This window comes from Bos taurus, unplaced genomic scaffold (genome assembly GCF_002263795.3).
Source record: "Bos taurus isolate L1 Dominette 01449 registration number 42190680 breed Hereford unplaced genomic scaffold, ARS-UCD2.0 Leftover_ScbfJmS_1899, whole genome shotgun sequence".
In the NCBI taxonomy this organism is placed as follows: Eukaryota; Metazoa; Chordata; class Mammalia; order Artiodactyla; family Bovidae; genus Bos; species Bos taurus.
Window position 1 is genome coordinate 616,729 of NW_020190994.1, and position 23,830 is coordinate 640,558.

The 23,830-nt window shown below is 40.7% G+C and overlaps 1 protein-coding gene across 7 annotated transcripts in view; it reads right to left on the reverse strand.

Moving 5' to 3' along the window:
- LOC100299180 (ATP-binding cassette sub-family C member 4) overlaps positions 1 to 23,830 on the reverse strand; it is a 150,655-nt gene that overhangs the window by 39,429 nt on the left and 87,396 nt on the right. For 2 of the 7 annotated variants that reach the window (XM_024989067.2, XM_059884435.1), the window contains exons 21-25: positions 17,058 to 17,208; positions 14,872 to 14,991; positions 13,596 to 13,706; positions 5,782 to 5,882; positions 4,283 to 4,474 (exon numbers count right to left, since the gene is read on the reverse strand). In XM_024989067.2, the coding sequence (XP_024844835.1) occupies positions 4,283 to 4,474; positions 5,782 to 5,882; positions 13,596 to 13,706; positions 14,872 to 14,991; positions 17,058 to 17,208 (675 nt within the window). Of the gene's footprint in view, positions 1 to 50; positions 2,726 to 4,282; positions 4,475 to 5,781; positions 5,883 to 13,595; positions 13,707 to 14,871; positions 14,992 to 17,057; positions 17,209 to 23,830 lie in introns of those variants that run through there. The other 5 variants (XR_009493709.1, XM_024989068.2, XM_024989069.2 and 2 more) reach the window with 5 other exon arrangements.

The window sequence follows — 23,830 nt, forward strand, 5'->3', positions numbered from 1 at the left end:
AAAATTAAAAAACAAACAAACAACAACAACAAAAAACAACTCCCCATTACCCGTCACTGAGTCTCTGGTGACCACTTTCCTACTTCCCGTCTTCTTGGATTTGACTACTCTAGGAATCTCACATAAATGGAATCAGAGTATTCATTTCTTTTGTGTCTGGCTTATTTCATTTAGCAAGATGTCATCAAGGTTTATCCACAGGTCAGAATTTTCTTCCTTTTTAAAGCTCAATAATACTTAATTGTAAGTATATAGTTCCTTCCAACTTTTGGCTGCCATAAACATCAGTTCAATTCAGTTCAGTCGCTCAGTCATGACCGACTCTTTGAGACCCCATGAATCAAGCACACCAGGCCTGCCTGTCCATCACCAACTCCCGGAGTTCACTCAGACTCACGTCCGTCAAGTGGGTGATGCCATCCAGCCATCTCATCCTCTGTCATCCCCTTCTCCTCCTGCCCCCAATCCCTCCCAGCATCAGAGTCTTTTCCAATGAATGAATTCATCAAATGAGGTGGCCAAAGTACTGACATTTCAGCTTTGGCATCATTCCTTCCAAAGAAATCCCAGGGCTGATCGCCTTCAGCATGGACTGGTTGGATCTGCTTGCAGTCCAAGGGACTCTCAAGAGTCTTCTCCAACACCACAGTTCAAAAGCATCAATTCTTAGGCATTCAGCCTTCTTCACAGCCCAACTCTCACATCCATACATGAACACAGGAAAAACCATAGCCTTGACTAGATGGACCTTTGTTGGCAAAGTAATGTCTCTGCTTTTGAATATGCTATCTAGGTTGGACATAACATTTCTTCCAAGGAGTAAGTGTCTTTTAATTTCATGGCTGCAGTCACCATCTGCAGTGATTTTGGAGCCCCCCAAAATAAAATCTGACACTGTTTCCACTGTTTCCCATCTATTTCCCATGAAGTGATGGGACCGGATGCCATGATCTTCGTTTTCTGAATGTTGAGCTTTAAGCCAACTTTTTCACCCTCCTCTTTCACTTTCATCAAGAGGCTCTTTAGTTCTTCTTCACTTTCTGCCATAAGGGTGATGTCATCTGCCTATCTGAGGTTATTGATATTTCTCCTGGTAATCTTTATTCCAGCTTGTGTTTCTTCCAGTCCAGCGTTTCTCATAATGTACTCTGCATATAAGTTAAATAAGCAGGGTGACAATATACAGCCTTGACATACTCCTTTTCGTATTGGAACCAGTCTGTTGTTCCATGTCCAGTTCTAACTGTTGCTTCCTGACCTGCATACAGATTTCTCAAGAGGCAGAACAGGTGGTCTGGTATTCCCATCTCTTTCAGAATTTTCCACAGTTGATTGTGATCCACACAGTCAAAGGCTTTGGCATAGTCAATAAAGCAGAAATAGATGTTGTTCTGGAACTCTCTTGCTTTTTTGATGATTCAGCAGATGTTGCCGATTTGATCTCTGGTTCCTCTGCATTTTCTAAAACCAGCTTGAACATCAGGAAGTTCATGGTTCACATATTGCTGAAGCCTGGCTTGGAGAATTTTGAGCATTACTTTACTAGCATGTGAGATGAGTACAATTGTGTGGTTTTTTGAGTATTCTTTGGCATTGCCTTTCTTTGGGATTGGAATGAAAACTGACCTTTTCCAGTCCTGTGGCCACTGCTGAGTTTTCCAAATTTGCTGGCATATTGAGTTCAGCACTTTCACAGCATCATCTTTCAGGATTTGAAAGAGCTCAGCTGGAATTCCATCACCTCCACTAGCTTCGTTTGTAGTGATGCTTTCTAAGGCCCACTTGACTTCACATTCCAGGATGTCTGGCTCTAGGTCAGTGATCACACCATCGTGATTATCTGGGTCATGAAGATCTTTTTTGTACAGTTCTTATGTGTATTCTTGCCACCTCTTCTTGATATCTTCTGCTTCTGTTAGGTCCATACCATTTCTGTCCTTTATCAAGCCCATCTTTGCATGAAATGTTCCCTTGGTATCTGTAATTTTCTTGAAGAGATCTCTAGTCTTTCCCATTCTGTTGTTTTCCTCTATTTCTTTGCATTGATCGCTGAGGAAGGCTTTCTTATCTCTTCTTGCTATTCTTTGGAAGTCTGCATTCAGGTGCTTAAATGTTTCCTTTTCTCCTTTGCTTTTCCCTTCTCTTCTTTTCATAGCTATTTGTATGGCCTCCCCAGACAGCCATTTTGCTTTTTTGCATTTCTTTTCCATGGGGATGGTCTTGATCCCTGTCTCCTGTACAATGTTCCAAACCTCATTCCATAGTTCATCAGGCACTCTATGTATCAGATCTAGGCCCTTAAATCTATTTCTCACTTCCACTGTATAATCATAAGGGATTTGATTCAGGTCACACCTGAATGGTCTAGTGGTTTTCCCTACTTTCTTCAATTTAATTCTGAGTTTTGCAATAAGGAGTTCATGATCTGAGCCACAGTAATCTCCTGGTCTTGTTTTTGTTGACTGTATAGAGCTTCTCCATCTTTGGCTGCAAAAAATATAATCAATCTGATTTCGGCGTTGACCATATGGTGATATCCATGTGTAGAGTCTTCTCTTGTGTTGTTGGAAGAAGGTGTTTGCTATGACCAGTGCATTTTCTTGGCAAAACTCTATTAGTCTTTGCCCTGCTTCATTCCGTGTTCCAAGGCCAAATTTGCCTGTTACTCCAGGTGTTTCTTGACTTCCTACTTTTACATTCCACATAAGTGTACCATAGATGCTACCTTAAAAGAATATATAAGACAGTAAGGATATATTAGTGTGTATACATATGTTTTATATATATATATACACACAACATATATTTTAGTATATTAAGTATATGTTAGCACATTAAGTATATAGTCTATTTGGTATGTATATTAAAAAATATAATATATATTAGCATATTAGTATCAGAGAAGGCAATGGTACCCCATTCCAGTACTCTTGCCTTGAAAATCCCATGGATGGAAGAGCCTGGTAGGCTGCAATCCATGGGGTCGCTAAGAGTTGGACATGACTGAGCAACTTCACTTTCCCTTTTCACTTCCATGCATTGGAGAAGGTAATGGCACCCCACTCCAGTGTTCTTGCCTGGAGAATCCCAGGGACGGAGGAACCTGGTGGGCTGCCATCTATGGGGTCGCATAGAGTCGGACACGACTGAAGCGACTTCGCAGCAGCAGCATATTAGTATATATAAGGGTATATTAAACCAAGGGTTTCAAAGATGCACTAGACTTGACTCAGAAAATGAGATTTTCACCATCCAGATGACAGAGGGCCTGGGTCTCTGAGGCTGAGGGGAAGCCATGCGCACTGGGAACAGGGAGGATGTGGTGCTTTGGGAGAATCTACACACAATCCCAGTGCAGGAGAGTGTGTGTATGTCAGAGACATACTTGCAGCAGAGGGAGGTGGGGAAGAGCTCCTAATGCCTTGCCAGATCTTGTTTAGTGTCTTCTTCAAGACTCTGTCCTGGTCCCAGCTGAGGGCCTCAAGCTGAGTGTGGAAGGAGCATCACCAGCAGACATGGATTGTGGCAGGTCCAGGTCACAAGCTTCTCTGCCATCTCTCACGTGGATCTTCTCTGCTCCCTTCCATTTGCTTTTGACTTTGAGCCAGTTTCTAGACCCTTCCTCCATCTGAGGCACTGGTTCCTTACTCCTGACTGGGTCATTATTCAGGCTCTTCTCTGGTGGATACAAAGTCACCCCACGGCCCCTGCTGGAGTGGACTTGAGGCTATGCTATGGTTCCAGCAGCAGGTCACCCAGCCAGTAAAGATCAGATCTGGGCTAAGAAAGAAGCAGTTTGTGGGGGGATCGCAGGGGACTGGCAGCTCAATGTGGGTGAGTGGAGGACAAGGCTACAGGAAGGGCTAAGGGACAGAGAGGGAGGCTGAAATCAGAGGGTATCATGGGAATAAGAGAAGATTTCAAAACACAAACGAGAAAAGATGGAAAGGAATGAGATATTAGAGAGTTAAGGCCAGGAAGACAAGGCTGATGTCCCAGACTTTGTAATAATCAGGTGTCACATATAGTGTCCCAGGTCAAGGTAAGATGGAGCCCCCGATCCCAGGGCCCATCAACCACCATGAAGGAGCTCACAACACAGGGAAAAATTTGCTGGTATCCGCATTCCATGATCAGTTTCCAAAAAGATTCACCTACAATATCACTGATTTGCATCCTTTAGGAGCAAACAGTACCCCTGACACAGTGATAAGGAAGCCAAGAACAGATGTGGTGCTAAATCTTTAGCTGGATTTTAAAGAGGCAAATGGCTTAAACTAACCTTTTGTCTTGAGAAAATGGATGTTTTCAGGTTCCTCAGTACCAGAGGACTGTCCGAGTTATATCTGAAGTTCACCCTGGAAAAGGAAATCCTTCCATTGGTGGGCCAGAGTGGTGGTGGACGATACTCAAGTTCCCAGGGTGCTTCTTTCTCAAGGTCTGTATATTCAATCCCCCTTTCTACTGAAATCATCTGAAAGACATATGACATCATATCAGTTAGTATCAGAGGATCTAGTTTATGGGTGTTCAGAGATTGTAAATGAAACCTCCTGCTTTTCTATGGTTCAGAGTATCTCAGGTCTCAACATCCACAAAGGACAGAAGTAGAAGTCTGATGAGGCCTTAGATGATCTGCAAACTTGTTCGTCATCTTCAATACTTTTATACACAACTACTTTCTTCAATTTTATATAACAGCTAAAACAATTATAGAAATGAATGGTAAGGTTTTATTGGTCCACCTTTCACATCTGAGTAAAAAAAGCAAAAGTTATTTTTGAAAGAAAAGAACACTTATGGACATTGATCAGTATGTGTAGCTGCAGAAGGGTCATGTGTTACAGATGTCCAGAACTGGACAGTCATCAAACATCATTTTAATAGTCACTTTCAACTCTGTTAGAAGAAATAAATAGAAAAACTTCATTTTTATTGTTTTTCTCCCTTTAGGAGAAGGTACAAATATTCAAAAGTATATAATTTACTTATTGACTAAGGCCTCTTGAACAACCGCAATTCCACACCCTTAAGAGCACATTCTGAGAGGAAGCCTACCTACCAGGAAAAAGGGCCACCAGCAAATTCAGGGGTTCAACATACATAAGAATAAGTGATAAAATGGGGGGGGGGGTTGAAAGAAATATTAATTAAATAAACCTTAAAATACTGGATTCTTCTCTTTTACCAAAAATAAGGAATTATCCATTAAGAAGCAAAGATAAATAAGCTGCTAAGAAATTAGCTTACATTGTCTCCAGAATTTCAGAACCTCTCTCCTACAGAGACATTTATTGTATTTTAAGACAGTTTGTGATGAGTGTAAAATCCTCTGACATGGCATACATATGTGAGAAAATATGTATATATTTTTATTAACTTTAAGCAGATGGAAAGTGAAAGTGAAAGTCAGTCAGTCATGTCCAACTCTTTGCAACCCCATGGACTATAGCCTGTCAGGCTTCTCTGTTCATGGGGATTCTCCAGGCAAGAATACTAGAGTGGGTAGCCATTCCCTTCTCCAGGGGATCTTTCCAATCCAGGGATAGAATCTTTGTCTCTTGTGGCTCTGCATTGCAGGTGAATTCTTTACCATCTGAGACACCAGGGAAGCCCTTAAGCAGATGGAGGAGAACATAAAAGACTTTGTAAGATTATGTTAAAGAAAAAAAAAAAAAAAAGGAATAAGGAAGGGTTTTATTATTTTACATAAGAATTGCTTTTATGCCATATAACAGCAAGGAGACCTGAAAAGGCTAAGAACAGAAAGGTAAACATCACCATGTTCTCAAATTCGGCACTTTGCCTGGCGCACCACTGGAACATCCCCATGAGTGTGAGCGTGAGAGACAGGACCAGGCCAACCTGCCCGAGATCCAAAGCTAAATGAGGAAGAAGAGGAATAAAGTGAGTCTACTTCTCAACCCCTCACACAGGTCCTTCTGTCACTTTACAAAGAAGACTCCTTTATTTTTATGATTTTTATTGAAGCATAGTTGATTTACAAAGTTGTGTTAGTTTCAGGTGTACAGTAAAGTGAATTAGCCAGATATATACACAAATCTGCTCTTTTAAAATTATTTTCCCATATATGTTATTAGAGAGTATTAGATAGAATTCCCTGTGCTATACAGTAGGTCCTTTTTAGTTACCTATTTTATATATAGTAGTGAGAAGACTCCTTTATAATATTGAAATTATTGGCATATAATGATATTATCACTCATAATATTACTTCTGTTGTATGAGACAATAATATAGTAAAAGCACATACACACATACACACACACACTACAAGGGACTTCCCTGGTGGTACAATAGCTAAGACTCTGAACTCCCAATGCAGGGGGCTGAGTTTCGATCCCTGGTCAGGCAAAGAGACCCCACGTACCACAACTAAGAGTTCACATGCTGCAACTAAATTCCTACCTGTTATAACTAAGACTAAAGATCCTGCATGCCCCAACTAAGATCCAGTGCAGCCAAATAAATAAATAAAGTTTTAAAAAGTTATTCTGAATTTAGAAAGAGCACTGATCATAACAAACATCCTCTTCCAAAAACACAAGAGAAGACTCTACACATGGACATCACCAGAGGGTCAACACTGAAATCAGATTGATTATATTCTTTGCAGCCAAAGATGGAGAAGCTCTATACAGTCAGCAAAAAAAAGACCAGGAGCTGACTGTGGCTCGGATCATGAACTCCTTATTGCCAAATTCAGACTTAAATTCAAGAAAGTAGGGAAAAACACTAGACCATACAGGTATGACCTAAATCAAATCCCTTATGATTATTCAGTAGAAGTGAGAAATAGATTTAAGGGCCTAGATCTGATACATAGAGTGCCTGATGAACTATGGAATGAGGTTCGTGACACTGTACAGGAGACAGGGATCAAGACCATCCCCATGGAAAAGAAATGCAAAAAAGCAAAATGGCTGTCTGGGGAGGCCATACAAATAGCTGTGAAAAGAAGAGAAGGGAAAAGCAAAGGAGAAAAGGAAACATTTAAGCATCTGAATGCAGACTTCCAAAGAATAGCAAGAAGAGATAAAAAAGTCTTCTTCAGCGATCAACACAAAGAAATAGAGGAAAACAACAGAATGGGAAAGACTAGAGATCTCTTCAAGAAAATTAGAGATACCAAAGGAACATTTCATGCAAAGATGGGCTTGATAAAGGACAGAAATAGTATGGACCTCACAGAAGCAGAAGATATCAAGAAGAGGTGGCAAGAGTACACATAAGAACTGTACAAAAAAGATCTTCACGACCCAGATAATCACGATGGTGTGATCACTGACCTAGAGCCAGACATCCTGGAATGTGAAGTCAAGTGGGCCTTAGAAAGCATCACTACAAACAAAGCTAGTGGAGGTGATGGAATTCCAGTTGAGCTCTTTCAAATCCTGAAAGATGATGCTGTTAAAGTGCTGTACTCAATATGCCAGCAAATTTGGAAAACTCAGCAGTGGCCACAGGACTGGAAAAGGTCAGTTTTCATTCCAATCCCAAAGAAAGGCAATGCCAAAGAATGCTCAATCTACCACACAATTGCACTCATCTCACAAGCTAGTAAATAATGCTCAAAATTCTCCAAGCCAGGCTTCAGCAATATGTGAACCATGAACTTCCTGATGTTCAAGCTGGTTTTAGAAAAGGCAGACGAACCAGAGATCAAATTGCCAACATCCGCTGGATCATGGAAAAAGCAAGAGAGTTCCAGAACAACATCTATTTCTGCTTTATTGACTATGCCAAAGCCTTTGACTGTGTGGATCACAATCAACTGTGGAAAATTCTGAAAGAGATGGGAATACCAGACCACCTGTTCTGCCTCTTGAGAAATCTGTATGCAGGTCAGGAAGCAACAGTTAGAACTGGACATGGAACAACAGATTGGTTCCAAATAAGAAAAGGAGTACGTCAAGTCTGTATATTGTCACCCTGCTTATTTAACTTATATGCAGAGTACATCATGAGAAACGCTGGACTGGAAGAAGCACAAACTGAAATCAAGATTGCCGGGAGAAATATCAATAAACTCAGATATGCAGATGACACCACCCTTATGGCAGAAAGTGAAGAGGAACTAAAAAGCCTGTTGATTCAAGTGAAAGTGGAGAGTGAAAAAGTTGGCTTAAAGCTCAACATTCAGAAAACGAAGATCATGGTATCCGGTCCCATCACTTCATGGGAAATAGATGGGGAAACAGTGTCAGACTTTATTTTTGGGGGCTCCAAAATCACAGCAGATGGTGACTGCAGCCATTAAAATAAAAGACACTTACTCCTTGGAAGGAAAGTTATGGCCAACCTAGATATCATATTCAAAAGCAGAGACATTACTTTGCCAACAAAGTTTCATCTAGTCAAGGCTATGGTTTTTCCTGTGGTCACATATGGATGTGAGAGTTGGACTGTGAAGAAGGCTGAACACCGAAGAATTGATGCTTTTGAACTGTGGTGTTGCAGAAGACTCTTGAGAGTCCCTTGGACTGCAAGGAGATCCAACCAGTCCATTCTGAAGGAGATCAGCTCTGGAATTTCTTTGGAAGGAATGATGCTAAAGCTGAAACTCCAGTACTTTGGCCACCTCATGCGAAGAGTTGACTCATTGGAAAAGACCCTGATGCTGGGAGGTATTGGGGGCAGGGGGAGAAGGGGATGACAGAGGATGAGATGGCTGGATGGCATCACTGACTTGATGGAAGTGAGTCTGAGTGAACTCCGGGAGTTGGTGATGGACAGGGAGGCCTGGTGTGCTGCGATTCATGGGGTCGCAAAGAGTCAGACACGACTGAGCAACTGAACTGAACTGAAAAAAGTTGTTGTTCAGTCACTAAGTCATGTCTGACTCTGTGACACCATGGACTGTAGCATGCCAGGCTTCCCTGTCCTTTGTTATCTCCCAGAGTTTGCTCAAATTCATGTGCATTGACTTTGTTATGCTATCTAACCATCTCATCCTCTACCACCTCATTCTCCTCCTGCCTTAAATCTTTCCCAGTATCAAGGTATTTTCTCATGAGTAAGCTCTTTGCATCAGGTGGTAAAAGTTGGAGCTTTAGCATGAGTCCTTCCAGTGAATATTCAGGGTTGATTTCCTTTAGGATTTCCTAATTTGATCTCCTTGCTGTCCAAGGAACTTGGAAGAGTCTCCACCAACATTACAACTTGAAAGCATCAATTCTTCAGCCCTCAGCCTTCTCAATGGCCCAACTTTTACATCCATTGACAACTCTTACATGACTACTGGAAAAAACAGCTTTCACTATATGGACCTTTGTTGGCAAAGTGATGTCTCTGCTTTTTAATATTCTGTATATATTTGTCATAGCTTTCCTTCCAAGAAACAAACATCTTTTCATTCATGGCTGCAGTCACAGTTTGTAATGATTTTTGGAACCCAAGTAAACAAAATCTGTCACTGTGTTCAACGTTTCCCCATATATTTGCCATGAAGTGATGAGACCAGATGCCATGATCTTAGATCTTTGAATGCTGAGTTTTAAGTCAGCTTTTTCACTCTGCTCTTTCACTTTCATCAAAAGGCTCTTCAGTTTCTCTTCACTTTCTGCCATTAGAGTGGTATCATCTGCATATCTGAAGTTTTTGATATTTCTCCTAGCAATCTTGATTCTAGCTTGAGCTTCATCCAGCCTGGCATTTTGCATGAGGTATTCTGCACATAAGTTAAATAAACATAGTGACAACATATAGCCTTGTCATACTGCTTTCCCAGTTTTGAACCAGTACATTGTTCCATGTACAGTTCTGTTTTTTCTTGACTTGCTTACAGGTTTCTCAGGAGACAGGTAAGATGGTCTGGTATTCCTATCTTTTTCAGAATTTTCCACAGTTAATTGTGGTCCACAGAGTCAAAGCTTTTCTCTATAGTCTTGCTTTCTCTATGATCCAATAAATGTTGGCAATTTGATCTCTGGTTCCTCTGCCTTTTATAAACCCAGCTTGTACAGTTGGAAGTTCCCAGTTCACATATTGTTGAAATCTTGTTTGAAGGATTTTGAGTATATCCTTACTTGCATGTAAAATTAGTGCAATTGTAAGATAGTTTGAACACTCTTTGGCATTGCATTTCTTTGGGATTGGAATGAAAACTGACCTTTTTCAGTCCATGGCCACTACTAACTTTTCCAAATTTGCTGGCATATTACATGAACAGCATTATCTTTTAGGATTTGAAATAGCTAGGCTGGAATTCCATTACCTCCACTAACTGTTCATAGTGATGCTTCCTAAGGTCCACTTTGCTTCACCTGCCAGGATGTCTGGCTCAAGATGAGTGACCACACCATCGTGGTTATCCAGGTCATTAAGATCATTTTGGTACAGTTTTTCTATGTATTCTTGCCACCTCTTCCTAATCTCTTCTGCTTCTCTTAGGTCCTTACCACAGGACCTTCTCTTTGTCCCTTATCCATATTAATCCCACCTGGATTGAGATACACTTGACAGTATAATATAGTTGAGGATGCCATCGTTCAGATTTTTGTCCTTATGCTTCGATTATCATTATGTAATTTCACTCTCTACAACCAATGTAGCTGCAGTTTAAATCACAAAAACAAGGCAGTGGGTTCTAAGAGCCAGTGCTTTTAAATCTAAAATATTACTCTCATTTTTCCACTATCAAAGACTGTGATTCTGGGCTATTTCTATGGAATAGTAAGGGATGGTGAATTGATGCTGCACTTTCCAACAACTGCTCATCTGGGACCCACATAGCAGTGAGTATACTGTTTTTGCTATAGAGAATCTTTCTCAGACCCCTACAATGAAGGGATCCAAGTAGCCCTAAAGCTAAAACCTAAAACCCAAAACCCAATCTGTACAAAAAGCTTAACAGTAAACCTGGTTCTCTCTATCCAGCTATAGGACATTACCTGGGATTTTTGGAAGGTCACCTTGCTACAGTTATGTAGACCTCAACCCATTAAAAGGAAGATAAAAAGATAAAAGATCTCAATGAAGACCTACTGTAAACAAACAAACAAGCAAACTACTCAAGAGCAATCTACAGATTCATTGCTGCTGCTGCTGCTAAGTCGTTTCAGTTGTGTCTGACTCTGTGCAACCCCACAGAGGACAGCCCACCACGCTCCCCCATCCCTTGGATTCTCCAGGCAAGAACAGTGGAATGGGTTGCCATTTCCTTCTCCAATGCATGAAAGTGAAAAGTGAAAGTGAAGTCCCTCAGTCATGTCTGACTCCTAGCAACCCCATGGACTGCAGCCTACCAGCTCCTTCATCCATGGGATTTTCCAGACAAGAGTACTGGAGTGGGGTGCCATTGCCTTCTCCGACAGATTCAGCGCAATCCCTATCAAATTACCAATGGCATTTTTCACAGAATTAGAACAAAAAAGTTTACATTTTGTATGGAAACGCAAAATACCATGAATAGCCAATGTAATTGTGAGAAAAAGAAGAAAAATGAAGCTAGAAGGAATCACGGTCCCTGTCTTCAGACTATACTACAAAGCTATAGTAATTGAAACAGTAGACTACTAGCACCAAACCGAGAAATGAAGATCAATGTAACAGGACAGAAAGCCCAGTGATAAACCCATGCACCTGTGTCACCTATGACGAAGCAAGAATACACAATGGAGAAAAAACAGTTTCTTTAATAATTGGTGCTGGGAAAACTGGACAGCTACATGTAAAAGAATAAAATCAGAACACTCCCTAAGACCATAAACAAAAATAAACTCAAAATAGATTACAGACATAAATGTAAGACCAGACACTAGAAAACTCTTAGATGAAAACATAGGGAAAACTCTGACATGAATTGCAGCAAACTTTTTTACACACCTCCTAGAGCAATGAAAATAAATGAAACACAAATAAATGGCACCCAATTAAGCTTAAAACCTTTTGCACAGAAAAAAAAAAAAAAACACAACAACAACAACATAAAAAAAATACCAAGACAATCTGCAGAATGGGGGAAGTATTTGCAAATGAAGTGGCTGACAAGGGATTACTCTCCAAAATATACAAGCAGTTCATGCAGTTCAATATAAAAAATAAATCAAAATATGGGCAGAAGATTAAACCAGACATTATCCAAAAAAAAACATACAGATGGCCATAAAGCACATGAAAATATGGTCAACATTTCTAATTATTAGAGAAATGCATATCAAAACTACAGTGGGAAAAAATGAAAAAATAAAAAAAAGCAAAAAACTACAGTGAGGTTTCAACTCACACCAGTCAGAATGACCATCATCAAAAAGTCTATGAACAATAAGTACTGAAGAGGATGTGGAGAAAAGGGAACCCTTCTACACTATTGGTGGGAACGTAAACTGGCACAGCCACTATGGAGAACAATATGGAGGTTCCTTTAAAAATTAAAAACAGAGCTACCATATGATCCAGCAATCTCACTCCAGGGCATATATCCAGAGAAAACCATAATTCCTAAGGATACATGCACCCTAATATTTACTGCAGCACTATTTACAACAGCCAGGACATGGAAGCAACCTAAAGGCCTGTCAACAGAGCAATGGACAAGGCAGATGTGGTGCCATACATACAATGGAAGGTTACCCAGCCATTAAAAAGGGCAAAATAATGCCATTTGCAGCAACATGGCTGGACCTAGAGATTTTCAAACTGAGTGAAGTAAGAGAAAAATAGAATATGATATTGCTTACATATGGAATATAACAAAAGGCTACAAATGAACTTATCTACAAAACAGAAGTAGAGTAACAGATATAGAAAATAAACTTATGGTTACCAGGGGATAAGGGAGGGAAGGGATACATTGGAAGACTGGGACTGACACATACATACTACTATATATAAAATATTAAAAAGATAACTAATAAGAAACTACTGTAAAGTACAGAGAACTCGGTAATGATCTATATGGGAAAAGAATTTAAAAAAGAGTGGATATATGTATATGTATAGCAGATTGACTTTGCTGTACATCAGAAACTAAGACAACAGTGTAGATGACCTATACTCAAATAAAACTTAACATAAAAATGAAAGAATGGCCTGGGTGAGCCAAAGCAGGGACCCAAGGCACCACAGGTCTGCTGGAGCAGGCACGTCATATCCGGTCTTTGCTCCTAAAGATTCCGAAAGTGAAAAACAGAAATTCTTTTCTAAAGGACAATTCATTTGAAGTATTAATCAAAATGCAAATTATGAAAAAAATGTATACACGCACCCCAATGTTCGTGGGGTATGAAAAAAGAATCTTTTAAAAAGTCGATATATGCTATAACAGATTCACTTGGCTATATACCTGAAATTAACACAACATCATAAATCAACTATACGCCAATCAAAAAAAAAATTTAAATGGTCTCAACAAGGACCTACTGTAAATTAATAAGTAAATGGAAAAAAAGATAAAAGTTCTCATCAAGACACAAATGACTTCACATGGACATTGTGGAGTCACATGCTGTAGACACTTTAATATAACTCATTAGAACCAATGAGTATATATTAGACAAGATGACAAGTGCTTAATAACTACAAACAAAGCTATAAACTGTAAACATACCACAAATATTCGCATCTGTACTTACTTTCTGCCAGAATCAGGGCCCCAAAGGCAACAAGGGTGACAAAGATGGCACAGGTGACATCCAGATACACAGCGAGCCATCGGGACGTCGTCAAAAGCAGGAACCAAGCCTCTGCATTTGTGAATCATAATAAGTGTAATTCATAAACAGAAAAACCATGTTCATGAGGGAGAGCATTTTCTCAGTTGAGCTACAGAAGATTTTACACAAGGTAGGACAGCAAAGTTATACACCTGTAACTTCAAAGGAACCTGAAGATTCCAGAAAACTCGGTTGAACACGAAACAACATATGGGACACGGAGGAATCAGTCCAGGAAGCATGCTTTGAAAACTTCAACCCAAAGGTTATCAAGAGAAATACCATCACAGGAAAGAAGATGGAAAAACATCTCATTGGTGTGTTTCCTGAAGTCCTGGGCCTGAACGTAAAGATCCTTCTCTCAAAGGGTCAGCTGTTCCCAGCTCTGACAGCAGAGAGCACAGCTTACACCATTTCCAGCACCTTTTGCCCTCACTACAGGGTCTGAGGTGGTTATTCTTAGGAGATCCAGTGTGTACAAGACCATCAGCTAACAGGATCTGTATGTGGCTTTCAAAATGCCATGTTATCTTCAAAATACATTAATGATTGGAAAGTTTGCCCAGGATTTTATAGACTTAGAGGAAATTCTGAATTTTCTACCTAGGCGGGAAAAAAAAAAAAAACCTCTTCACTGATACAAAGCATAATCAAGTAGGTAGCAAATCAGGAAATTATTCTTCTCAATACGTCTGCTACTCTCCATGTCTGCCATGAAAAGAGTCAGAAAACCACACCTGAGGGGCAAGAACACACACCATCTGGTTCTGAAAATAAAATTTTATTGGAACACAGTCATTGGCTGATGTCTGATCTTTGCCTGTCTTTGTGCTACAATGGCAAAGGTGAGTAGCTGTAACATAGACAGCACACAAAGCCTACAATATTTTCTATCTAAACATTTGGAAAAAAAGAAAAGTTTATTGACTCCTGCCTTAAAGAGACAGAAGCCCACAGGGCACAGTGATGGAAGGACAATGCAGGCCAGTCAGGGGAGAAAAGCAAGGCTGTGATCGGGGAAGAGGGGAGCACAGAGGGGATGCTGAGAGGAAGGGGTGGGGGAGGTAGGTGTGCAGAGGACAACATGGGCTGACACACAGAGAGGCACTAGCCAGCCAGGCCACCTGAGACAGAGGTCAGACCTCAGAAGGCAGCACATCCCATCCTTAGAAATCATCTCCAGAAACCTACAGACCTGAGTGCAAATCCTGGTGTGCATCAAACAGCTCCTGAAACTTCTGTTCAGCTTTGTACGCCCGGATGGTCCAGAGTCCCCGGAGAGAAGATGCTAAGTGGGAAAATACCGAGCTCTGAGCTGGGGAAGCAGAGACAAACACACGACAGAGAAAGTCAGGGAGGCTGGATGAGAGGAAACCACTGCCTCCTGGGCTCCGTGGTCACACATCCCATCAAAGGGAATCCTCCATGTGACCCTCAAACTCCTGTTCACACCAGGCTTCACTTTAATGACCTGGGAATGAGCGATTCTCTTTGAAATTATCTTTGATAAATTCAAAATCCCAGCTAGATTTAGAAAAAGAAATTCTTTACTGGTTCTTTCATCAAGGTTTTCCCAAACATGCCTCCCTCCAAATTGTTCTGGTGTCTTTCTAGGTGAAATTGCTCACATTTTTTTTTTTTAAGTATATTGAAGTATAGTTGATTTACAACAATGTGCTAGTTTCAGGTATGTATACTCATTCAGTTTTTTTTTTTTTTTTTCTGATTATATTCCATTTCAGGATATTACAAGATACTGAGTAAAATTCTCTGTGCTTTACACTAAATTCTTGTTGTTATCTATTTGACATATTAATAGTAGTGTGTCTATTAATCCCATACTTCTAATTTGTTTCTCCCCTCCTCTCAGTCCCCTTTGGTAACCGCAAGTTTGCTTTCCACGCTTCTGAGTCTATTTCAAGTTTGTGTATAGATTCATTTGTATTATATTTGGGTTTCATGTTTAAGTGATATCATATACGTCTTTCTCTGACTTTCTTTACTAAGAATAATACTCTCTAGATCCATTCTGAAGGAGATCAGCCCTGGAATTTCTTTGGAAGGAATGATGCTAAAGTTGAAACGCCAGTACTTTGGCCACCTCATGCGAAGAGTTGACTCATTGGAAAAGACTCTGATGCTGGGAGGGATTGGGGGCAGGAGGAGAAGGGGACGACAGAGTATGAGATGGCTGGATGACATCACTGACTCGATGGACACGAGTCTGAGTGAACTCCGGGAGTTGGTGATGGACAAGGAGGCCTGGTGTGCTGCAATTCATGGGGTCGCAAAGAGTCAGACACAACTGAGCGACTGAACTGAACTGAGATCCATCCCCATGTTGCTGCAAATGGCAATATTTCATTCTTTTCCATGAGTGAGTAATTATTGTTCACTAATTTTTTAACCAGTAGCATTTTAAAATTTATTTCCTCATTAGAGTCCTCACCACACTGAATTTTGATGAGCTACCAGTGTTTTGTCTCCACCTTAGATCAGTAACCTAAGGGCTGGGATAGAGTCAGTACATCCCTCACCCGGGACCAGAGCCAGACCCAGGACAGGGTGAGACGAGTAAGGGGAGGGAACAGTCTGCTGCTTCCCCCGTCCTGGGCCTCCCCCTGCACCTGCGCCAGGAGCCTCTGTGTGGGTCACAGAGCACCCGGTGATGCACCACCCTTGTGCCCTCAGGACCCAGCAGACGAGGAGACTTTGAATGGTCTTGACTTCTGCTCCAGGAACCTGATGGATGTTTTTATATCTACCTGCTGGACACCGGTCCTGTTGTTTGGCGGGCACTGTGGCATGTGACACTCACACCACCCTTTTAGAATCTGACAGCAGCTTCAGTGTCCATCTTTTGAGTGACTTCACGTGGTTTGGGCCTGATGTCACATGACTGCAGAGGCTGGAGGTATATTTTTCAAATATATCATTTCTGACATATAGTTCCTGAGGTCTCCTTTACTTTTCCTAATCTTTTCCTTTCCTTATCACTTTTGGTAACTTTAGGAGAAGAGAAATTCTCTATTTTCTTTTTACATTAGTTCCAACATGATGAAATACTTTCAAGAATAGTATTAGTAGAGTGGATACTCTGTGTTAGGAAGTATGTCGTAAACAAGACCAAAATGGTCCCTGTCCTCATGGTGCTCACATCCGTCCTCCTTGAACTAAAATGCAAAGTGCAGCTGACCCATCACCAGCTCCATTTGCCTTAAGGGCCAAACCTAATCTCAGGGGCCATAACTTTCAATCACCTAATGTTAACGGTGAGAAATTCCACAGAACACTCTGCAGAATTTCAGAGGTCTGGTTAATTGCAGTATGAATGGAAGACAGCCTGCACTGCCCTCCCAACCTGAGAGCCCCGGTACTCACTTGTACATTCCAGGCGTTTCACATCTCGTGATGTCTCTAAGAAATATTGCCGAAGAAAAAAGAAAATGATGCCAAGGGGAATCACAGGTATAGCAATCCAAGGAACTGCAGCCACCATCACGCCCACCACACCAATCACAAGTAGAAATGCCTGAAATAGTGAAAATAGAGGCCTTTGTGTCAAGGATACTTTTCAAAGATAAACTTTGTTGATTTGTTAGGATTAAACTCCTTTCCTTGAAAAAACTTGTTGAAACAGCAGGGAATGCTTTCCCTTCCAAAGAAATACAATTATAGGTGGTCCTACTCTTGCCTTTAAAATTCCATGGATAGAAGAGCCTGGTGGGCTGCAATCCATGAGGTCGCTAAGAGTCAGACACGACTTCACTTTCACTTTTTCAATTTCATGCATCGGAGAAGGAAATGGCAACCCACTCCGGTGTTCTTGCTTGGAGAATCCCAGGGATGAGGGAGCCTGGTGGGCTGCCGTCTATGGGGTTGCACAGAGTCGGACACGACTGAAGCAACTTAGCAGCCAGCAGCAGCATGATGTTTATTGTATGCACCAAACACTCTGATAAGAACTTTCTAAGTATCAGCTCTTGTGATACATTCAGTAACCCTTTGAGACAGGCATTACTATTTTTAACAGATGAGAATATTTGAGGTTCAGAGAGTAGGAGTTGCATCTCAAACTATCAGGAGTCAGCAGGTGTTACTAGAGAGATGAGTGAGCATGTATCACAGTAGAGGAATCCAGATGCCTCAGCTATACATGTAGGGATAAAGCAGTGGTTAATTACAAATTCAGTGTAACATATCTAGTAACAGTATTATCTAATTTTACAAATGGAGACAGTGAGGCACAGAGAGAGGTAAAGCAACTTAATGGAGATGGCAAAGCCTCTCACAAAGCTGGGAAGCCCATGTTATAAGCCATTATGACATATTTAAGCTTATTTCTAGCATACAGCCACATTTGTATCATTACACTAAGTATTTAAAATACCCATTCCAAAGGTTAATGATTATAAGAATACCAGATTCCAGTTACAACGTGTGTACTGAATGTAAGGCCCTGTGCTGAGTTCCAAGAACATTCTCTTAATCATCATATTATCCCTTGAGATGATTTACTCTTGGGAAATGATCTTGGTCTAAAAAGACAGCAAGTAGAATAGAAAACAAAATCATTGGTTGGTGCTGATTTAAGCACCCACCTTTATCAGGAAAAATATGATACACTGGTGGACAATATCAGGCGATAAGAATGCAATCAACATTTAGTGTCTGCCTGCTATGAAAGTGGGGTGGGGTGCTAGGGACTTGCAGATTCACCCAGTCTGGGCCAAGGCCTCTGAAGTTAATGATCTCCAGTGGATACAAATCCATGGTGATCTGCACAGGGCACAGGGTGTTGGGGAAACACAGGGAAGAATACCTGAATATTTTTAGACAATTCTAAGACTTAATGACTGATTTTACAGTGTTGTTTAACAAGTAGAAAGAATGGCATGAATGATTTGCAGGCAGTAATCACAGTTGATGGAAATTTTGACCAAAAGTGAGCTGGGATGAGAAGGTTGAGATGCTTGTCTGAGTTAATACTGGTTGTTCTTTACAGATAAGAATATGAGGTTGGAAGGGTAGGTGGTTGTCCTAAAGTTTCCCAGGAAGGTATTGCTTATCCTAGAGAAAGAGAGGAGCAGTTTGTATTCAGGGAATCCCAGAGCCACAGCTGCAGGTGGGAGGAACAAACAACCAGAACTGTGACTCTGTGGCCAGGAGCCCTTGGGAACCAAACTACATGATCTGGATGGAGACCCATGTGCTTTTCCTGTTTCTCCCCACCTCTGCCATGGTACCAAAAGAAAACTCAGAGTGAAGAGGATGGAATTCTGAAGGAATAAATTCTAATTATAAGTGGAGAAAAATAGGGCTGTCTGACCTCCCTCCAATTAGACCTACAGAAAACAATTTCTTACAGCCACTGGTTTGACTGTGTAAATCCCACCATGCTACAGCCTTACAACCTTCATGTTCATGTTCCAGCTCCTTCTATGTCTAGCCTTTGGTCACTTGGCTTGTCATTGTTTGTCAAAAACAACAACAACAAAAAAAACTACTATAATGTCAATTATAAAAAATCCAAATTAATGTCTTTTAGTAGACTTGCATCATTTGATGGATAACATTCATCCATTTCAATAATCTGACTCTCCCCAGGTGTCTTCCCTGGTGGATCAGTCATTAAAGAATCTGACTGCTATGCAGGAGACCCAGGTTTGATCCCTGGGTCAGGAAGTTCCCCTGGAGAAGGAAATTGCAACCCACTCCAGTATTCTTGCCTGGAACATCCCATGAACAGAGGAACCTGGCAGGCTAGAGTCCATGGGGTCATAAAGAGTCAGACAAGACTGAGCGACTAAACCACTCCAGGTGAGGGCCTTTTATGACTAGCTCAGCCCGGCAGGTAACCTGGGAAGCAGAGGTAAGATCAAAATGAAGGGCTCCATGGAAGCTGTGTCAATGCTTTTTCATTAGGTACCCACTGAAGACCCATTACTAATGTTCTCAGAACCTCTGGAGTTAGGTTTGGTCTTTCAGATTTCATGGCCCTAAATTCTAAAGCAATTCAAAAAGGATGTCTCTAAAGGTTTTATTATACACACACACACACACACACACACACACTCACACACACTCACACACACACACACAGCATATTGGTTTCCCTAGTGGCTCAGATGATAAAGAACCTGACTATAATGCAGGAGACCCAGGTTTTATCCATGGGTTTGGAAGATTCCCTGAAGAAGGGACTGGCAGTCCACTCCAGTATTCTTGCCTGGAGAATTCCATGAGGAGCCTGGCAGGCTAGAGTCCATGGGATCCAAAAGAGTTGGACATGACTGAGCACTTTTACTTTTATATGTATATACATTTGTGAATCTTTTATTGCCAGCTATCTCAAACCCTTTATAGAATTTTGTAGAAGATGAAAATAGTATCTAAAAAAAAATTAACATCTGAAGAAGGAAACAAAAGTTTCTAGTGCACAACAAACACACAATAAATCCCTTTCTTGAAGCCGATCTCATTTCTTTCTTCTACATTCCCAGGAATTCCTAAAAGCCCAATTCAAGCTACACGCAATTCCCCCACTCTGGTTGGATTCCAGGCCCATCTGATGGACCACATCACCATGGCCAGTGCTTCTACACCACTGTCACAGTATGGCACAGAGACTAGGATGGATATATAGAAAGAAGCATATTGGCTCAAGTCCTGATACTGCCCAAACAAGGAGAATCCTTACTTTTATGTATTTTTATATATTTCCCATTTGGAGCACACCATTTGGGAAATTCTATCCAAAGTCTATGAATCCACATGGACAAATAAAAAACAAATTCTTAGATGAGATCTTCCACTTGAGAGAAAATGGTGATTTTTCACAATTCAGAAAAATTCTTCAGTTTGCAGAGAATGACAATTTATACCTGGAGGAGAAATTCCATTAGCCCAATATTGTGCTGACACAGGCCTGCAATGTGGAAGACCTGGCTTTAATCCCTGGGTTGGGAAGATCCCTTGGAGGAGGGCATGGCAACCCTCTCCAGTATTCTTGCCTGCAGAATCCCCATGGACAGAGGAGCCTGGAGGGCTACAGTCCATGAGGTTGTAAAGAGTCAGACAGGGCTGAGCGACTAAGTACACAAGCTTAACACTAACCAAGGGTCAGTGCTAAGTCTTCATGTAAGCAGATACAGTAACTTGCACGTCTCAGGGAGTTTAGAGATCAGCTCTGATTCTCAAATCCCTCCTTCATCACCCCTGTCTCCTTTGACATAATCCAACTCATAGGTCTGTTAAATCAGGACATTATAAAACATCGGTGAGTCTTAGCTATATGTCGAGATCTATACAAACCCTGGACTTCCTTGTTGAGTCAGATGGTGAAGGATCTGCCTGCAATGCAGGAAGACCAGGGTTTGATCCCTAGCTTGGGAAGATCCCCTGAAAAAGAGAATGGCACCTCACTCCATTATTCTTGCCTGGAGAATTCCATGGACAGAGGAGGCTGGCAGTCCACAGTCCACAAGATTGCAAAGATTCGGACACAACTGAGCAACTAACATGCACACATACACACGTACAAACACTAAGACTAAGCTTTTCTAAACCTGCCCTTTGCTTGGGATACATTTATCACATTCTTCATCCCTCATTTGGCTGCCTTGGATCTTTTCACAACCATGTAAGCTCTAGGACCTGGGTATCCTTCAATTCACTCCCAACTGAGAGTCATGGCTAACTCCACTGAGAGTGAATGGTGGGGTTTGGTTCACAGTTTGTTAACCAGCACAACAGGAAGCTTTAGGGAAACATGATGTATTTCTTCTTTCATGTTTAGTGTATTTCATTGAGCAATAGCTTCCTTTCTACTTTTGTCAGGGTTCAAGTTTTTTATAAAACTTAAGTCTGAAGTCCACTTATTTGCTAATTTAACAAGGTACACCTTAAAAAGAAGAGCACTATAAAAATATATCACAGGGAAATCTACTCAACATCCCATGGTAACCTAGATGAGAAAATAATCTAAAAAAGAATGAATATGTGTATATGTATAACTGAACCACTTTGCTGTACATGTGAAATAAACACAGTATTATAAATCAACTATATTCCAATAAAATTTAAAAAAAATTAAAGAAAAAGTCTTAAAAAAGCTAAAAGTCAAGGTTTTTGAGCTCTATCTTATAAATAAAAAAACAGCATATTAAAGTATGTAGAAGAATGAAAATAAGAAAAAAGTAGACTCTTGAGAGTCCCTGAGGCAGCACGTAGTGGAGCCACCAAAAATAAAATCTGCCACTGTTTGCATTGTTTCCCCATCTATTTGCCATGGAGTGATGGGACCAGATGCCATGATCTTAGTTTTCTGAATGTTGAGTTTTAAGCCAACGTTTTCACTCTCCTCTTTCACTTTCATCAAGAGGATCTTTAGTTCTTCTTCACTTTCTGCCATAAAGGTTGTGCCATCTGCATATCTGAGGTTATTGATATTTCTCCCGGCAATCATGATTCCAGCTTGTGCTTCATCCAGTCCAGCATTTCGCATGTTATACTCATCATATAAGTTAAATAAGGAGCGTGACAATATAAAACCTTGATGTACTCCTTTCCCTATTTGGAAGCAGTTCGCTGTTTCATGTCCAGTTCTAACTGTTGCTTCTTGAACAGCATACAGATTTCTCAGGAGGCAGGTAAGGTGGTCTGGTATTCCCATCTCTTTCAGAATTTTCCACAGTTTGTCATGATCCACACAGTAAAAGGCTTTGGTGTTGTCAGTAAAGCAGATGCTTTTCTGGAACTCTTGATATTTCTGCAATCCAACAGATGTTGGCAATTTGATCTCTAGTTCCTCTGCCTTTTCTAAAACCAGCTTGAATATCTGGAAGTTCGCAGTTCACATACTATTGAAGCCTGGCTTGGAGATTTTTGAGCATTACTTTGGTAGCATGTGAGAAGAGTGCAATTGTGTGGTAGTTTGAACATTCCTTGACATTGCCTTTCTTTGGGATTGGAATGACAACTGACCTTTTCCTATGGCCACTGCTGAATTTTCTAAATCTGCTGGCATATTGAGTGCAGCACTTTCACAGCATCATCTTCTAGGATTTGAAATAGCTCTACTTGAATTTGATCACCTCCACTAGGTTTGTTTGTAGTGATGCTTCCTAAGGACCACTTGATTTCACACTCCAGGATGTCTGGCTCTAAGTGAGTGATCACACCATTGTTTTTATCTGGGTCATGAAGATCTTTTTTGTATAGTTCGTCTGTGTATGCTTCCACTTCTTTTTAATATCTTCTGCTTCTGTTAGGTCCATACCATTTCTGTCTTTTATTGTGCCCATCTTTGCATGAAATGTTCCCTTGGTATCACTAATTTTCTTCAAGAGATCTCTAGTCTTTACCATTCTATCGCTTTCCTCTATTTTTTTACATTGATCACTGAGCAAGGCTTTCTTATCTCTCCTTGCTTTCCTTTGGAACTCTTCATTCAAATGGATATTATATTTCCTTTTCTCCTTTGCCTTTAGCTTTTCTTCTTTTCTCAGCTATTTGTAAGACCTCCTCAGACAACCATTTTGCCTTTTTGCATTTCTTTTTCTTGGGGATGTTCTTGATCAATGCCTCCTGTACAATGTCATGAACTTCTGTCCTTAGTTCTTCAGGCACTGTATCAGATCTAATCTTTTGAATCTGTCACTTTTACTGTATAATCATAAAGGATTTGATTTAGGTCATAGCTGAATGGTCTAGGGATTTTCCATACTTTCTTCAATTTAAGTCTGAATTTGGCAATAAGGAGTTCATGATCTGAGCCACAGTCAGCTCCCCATCTTGGTTTTGCTGATTGTATAGAACTTCATCTTTGGCTGCAAAGCATATAATCAATCTGATTTCAGTATTGACCATCTGGTGATGTCCATGTATACAGTGTTCTTTTGTGTTGTTGTGTTGTTTTATTTTACTTTATTTTATTGTTTTGGCCATACCATGCAGCTTGTGGGATCTTAGTTTTCCTACCAGCAATTGAACCCAGGCACACAACAGTGAAAGCACCAAGTCCTGACCACTGGACCACCAGAGAATTTCCTGAATACATAATTTTTTAATTTTCCACAGAAAAGACTTTAAGTCTAGAGGGCTTCACAAAAATATTTTGCAGAAAAGTTTTACCAAACTTTTTCAGGGTACAT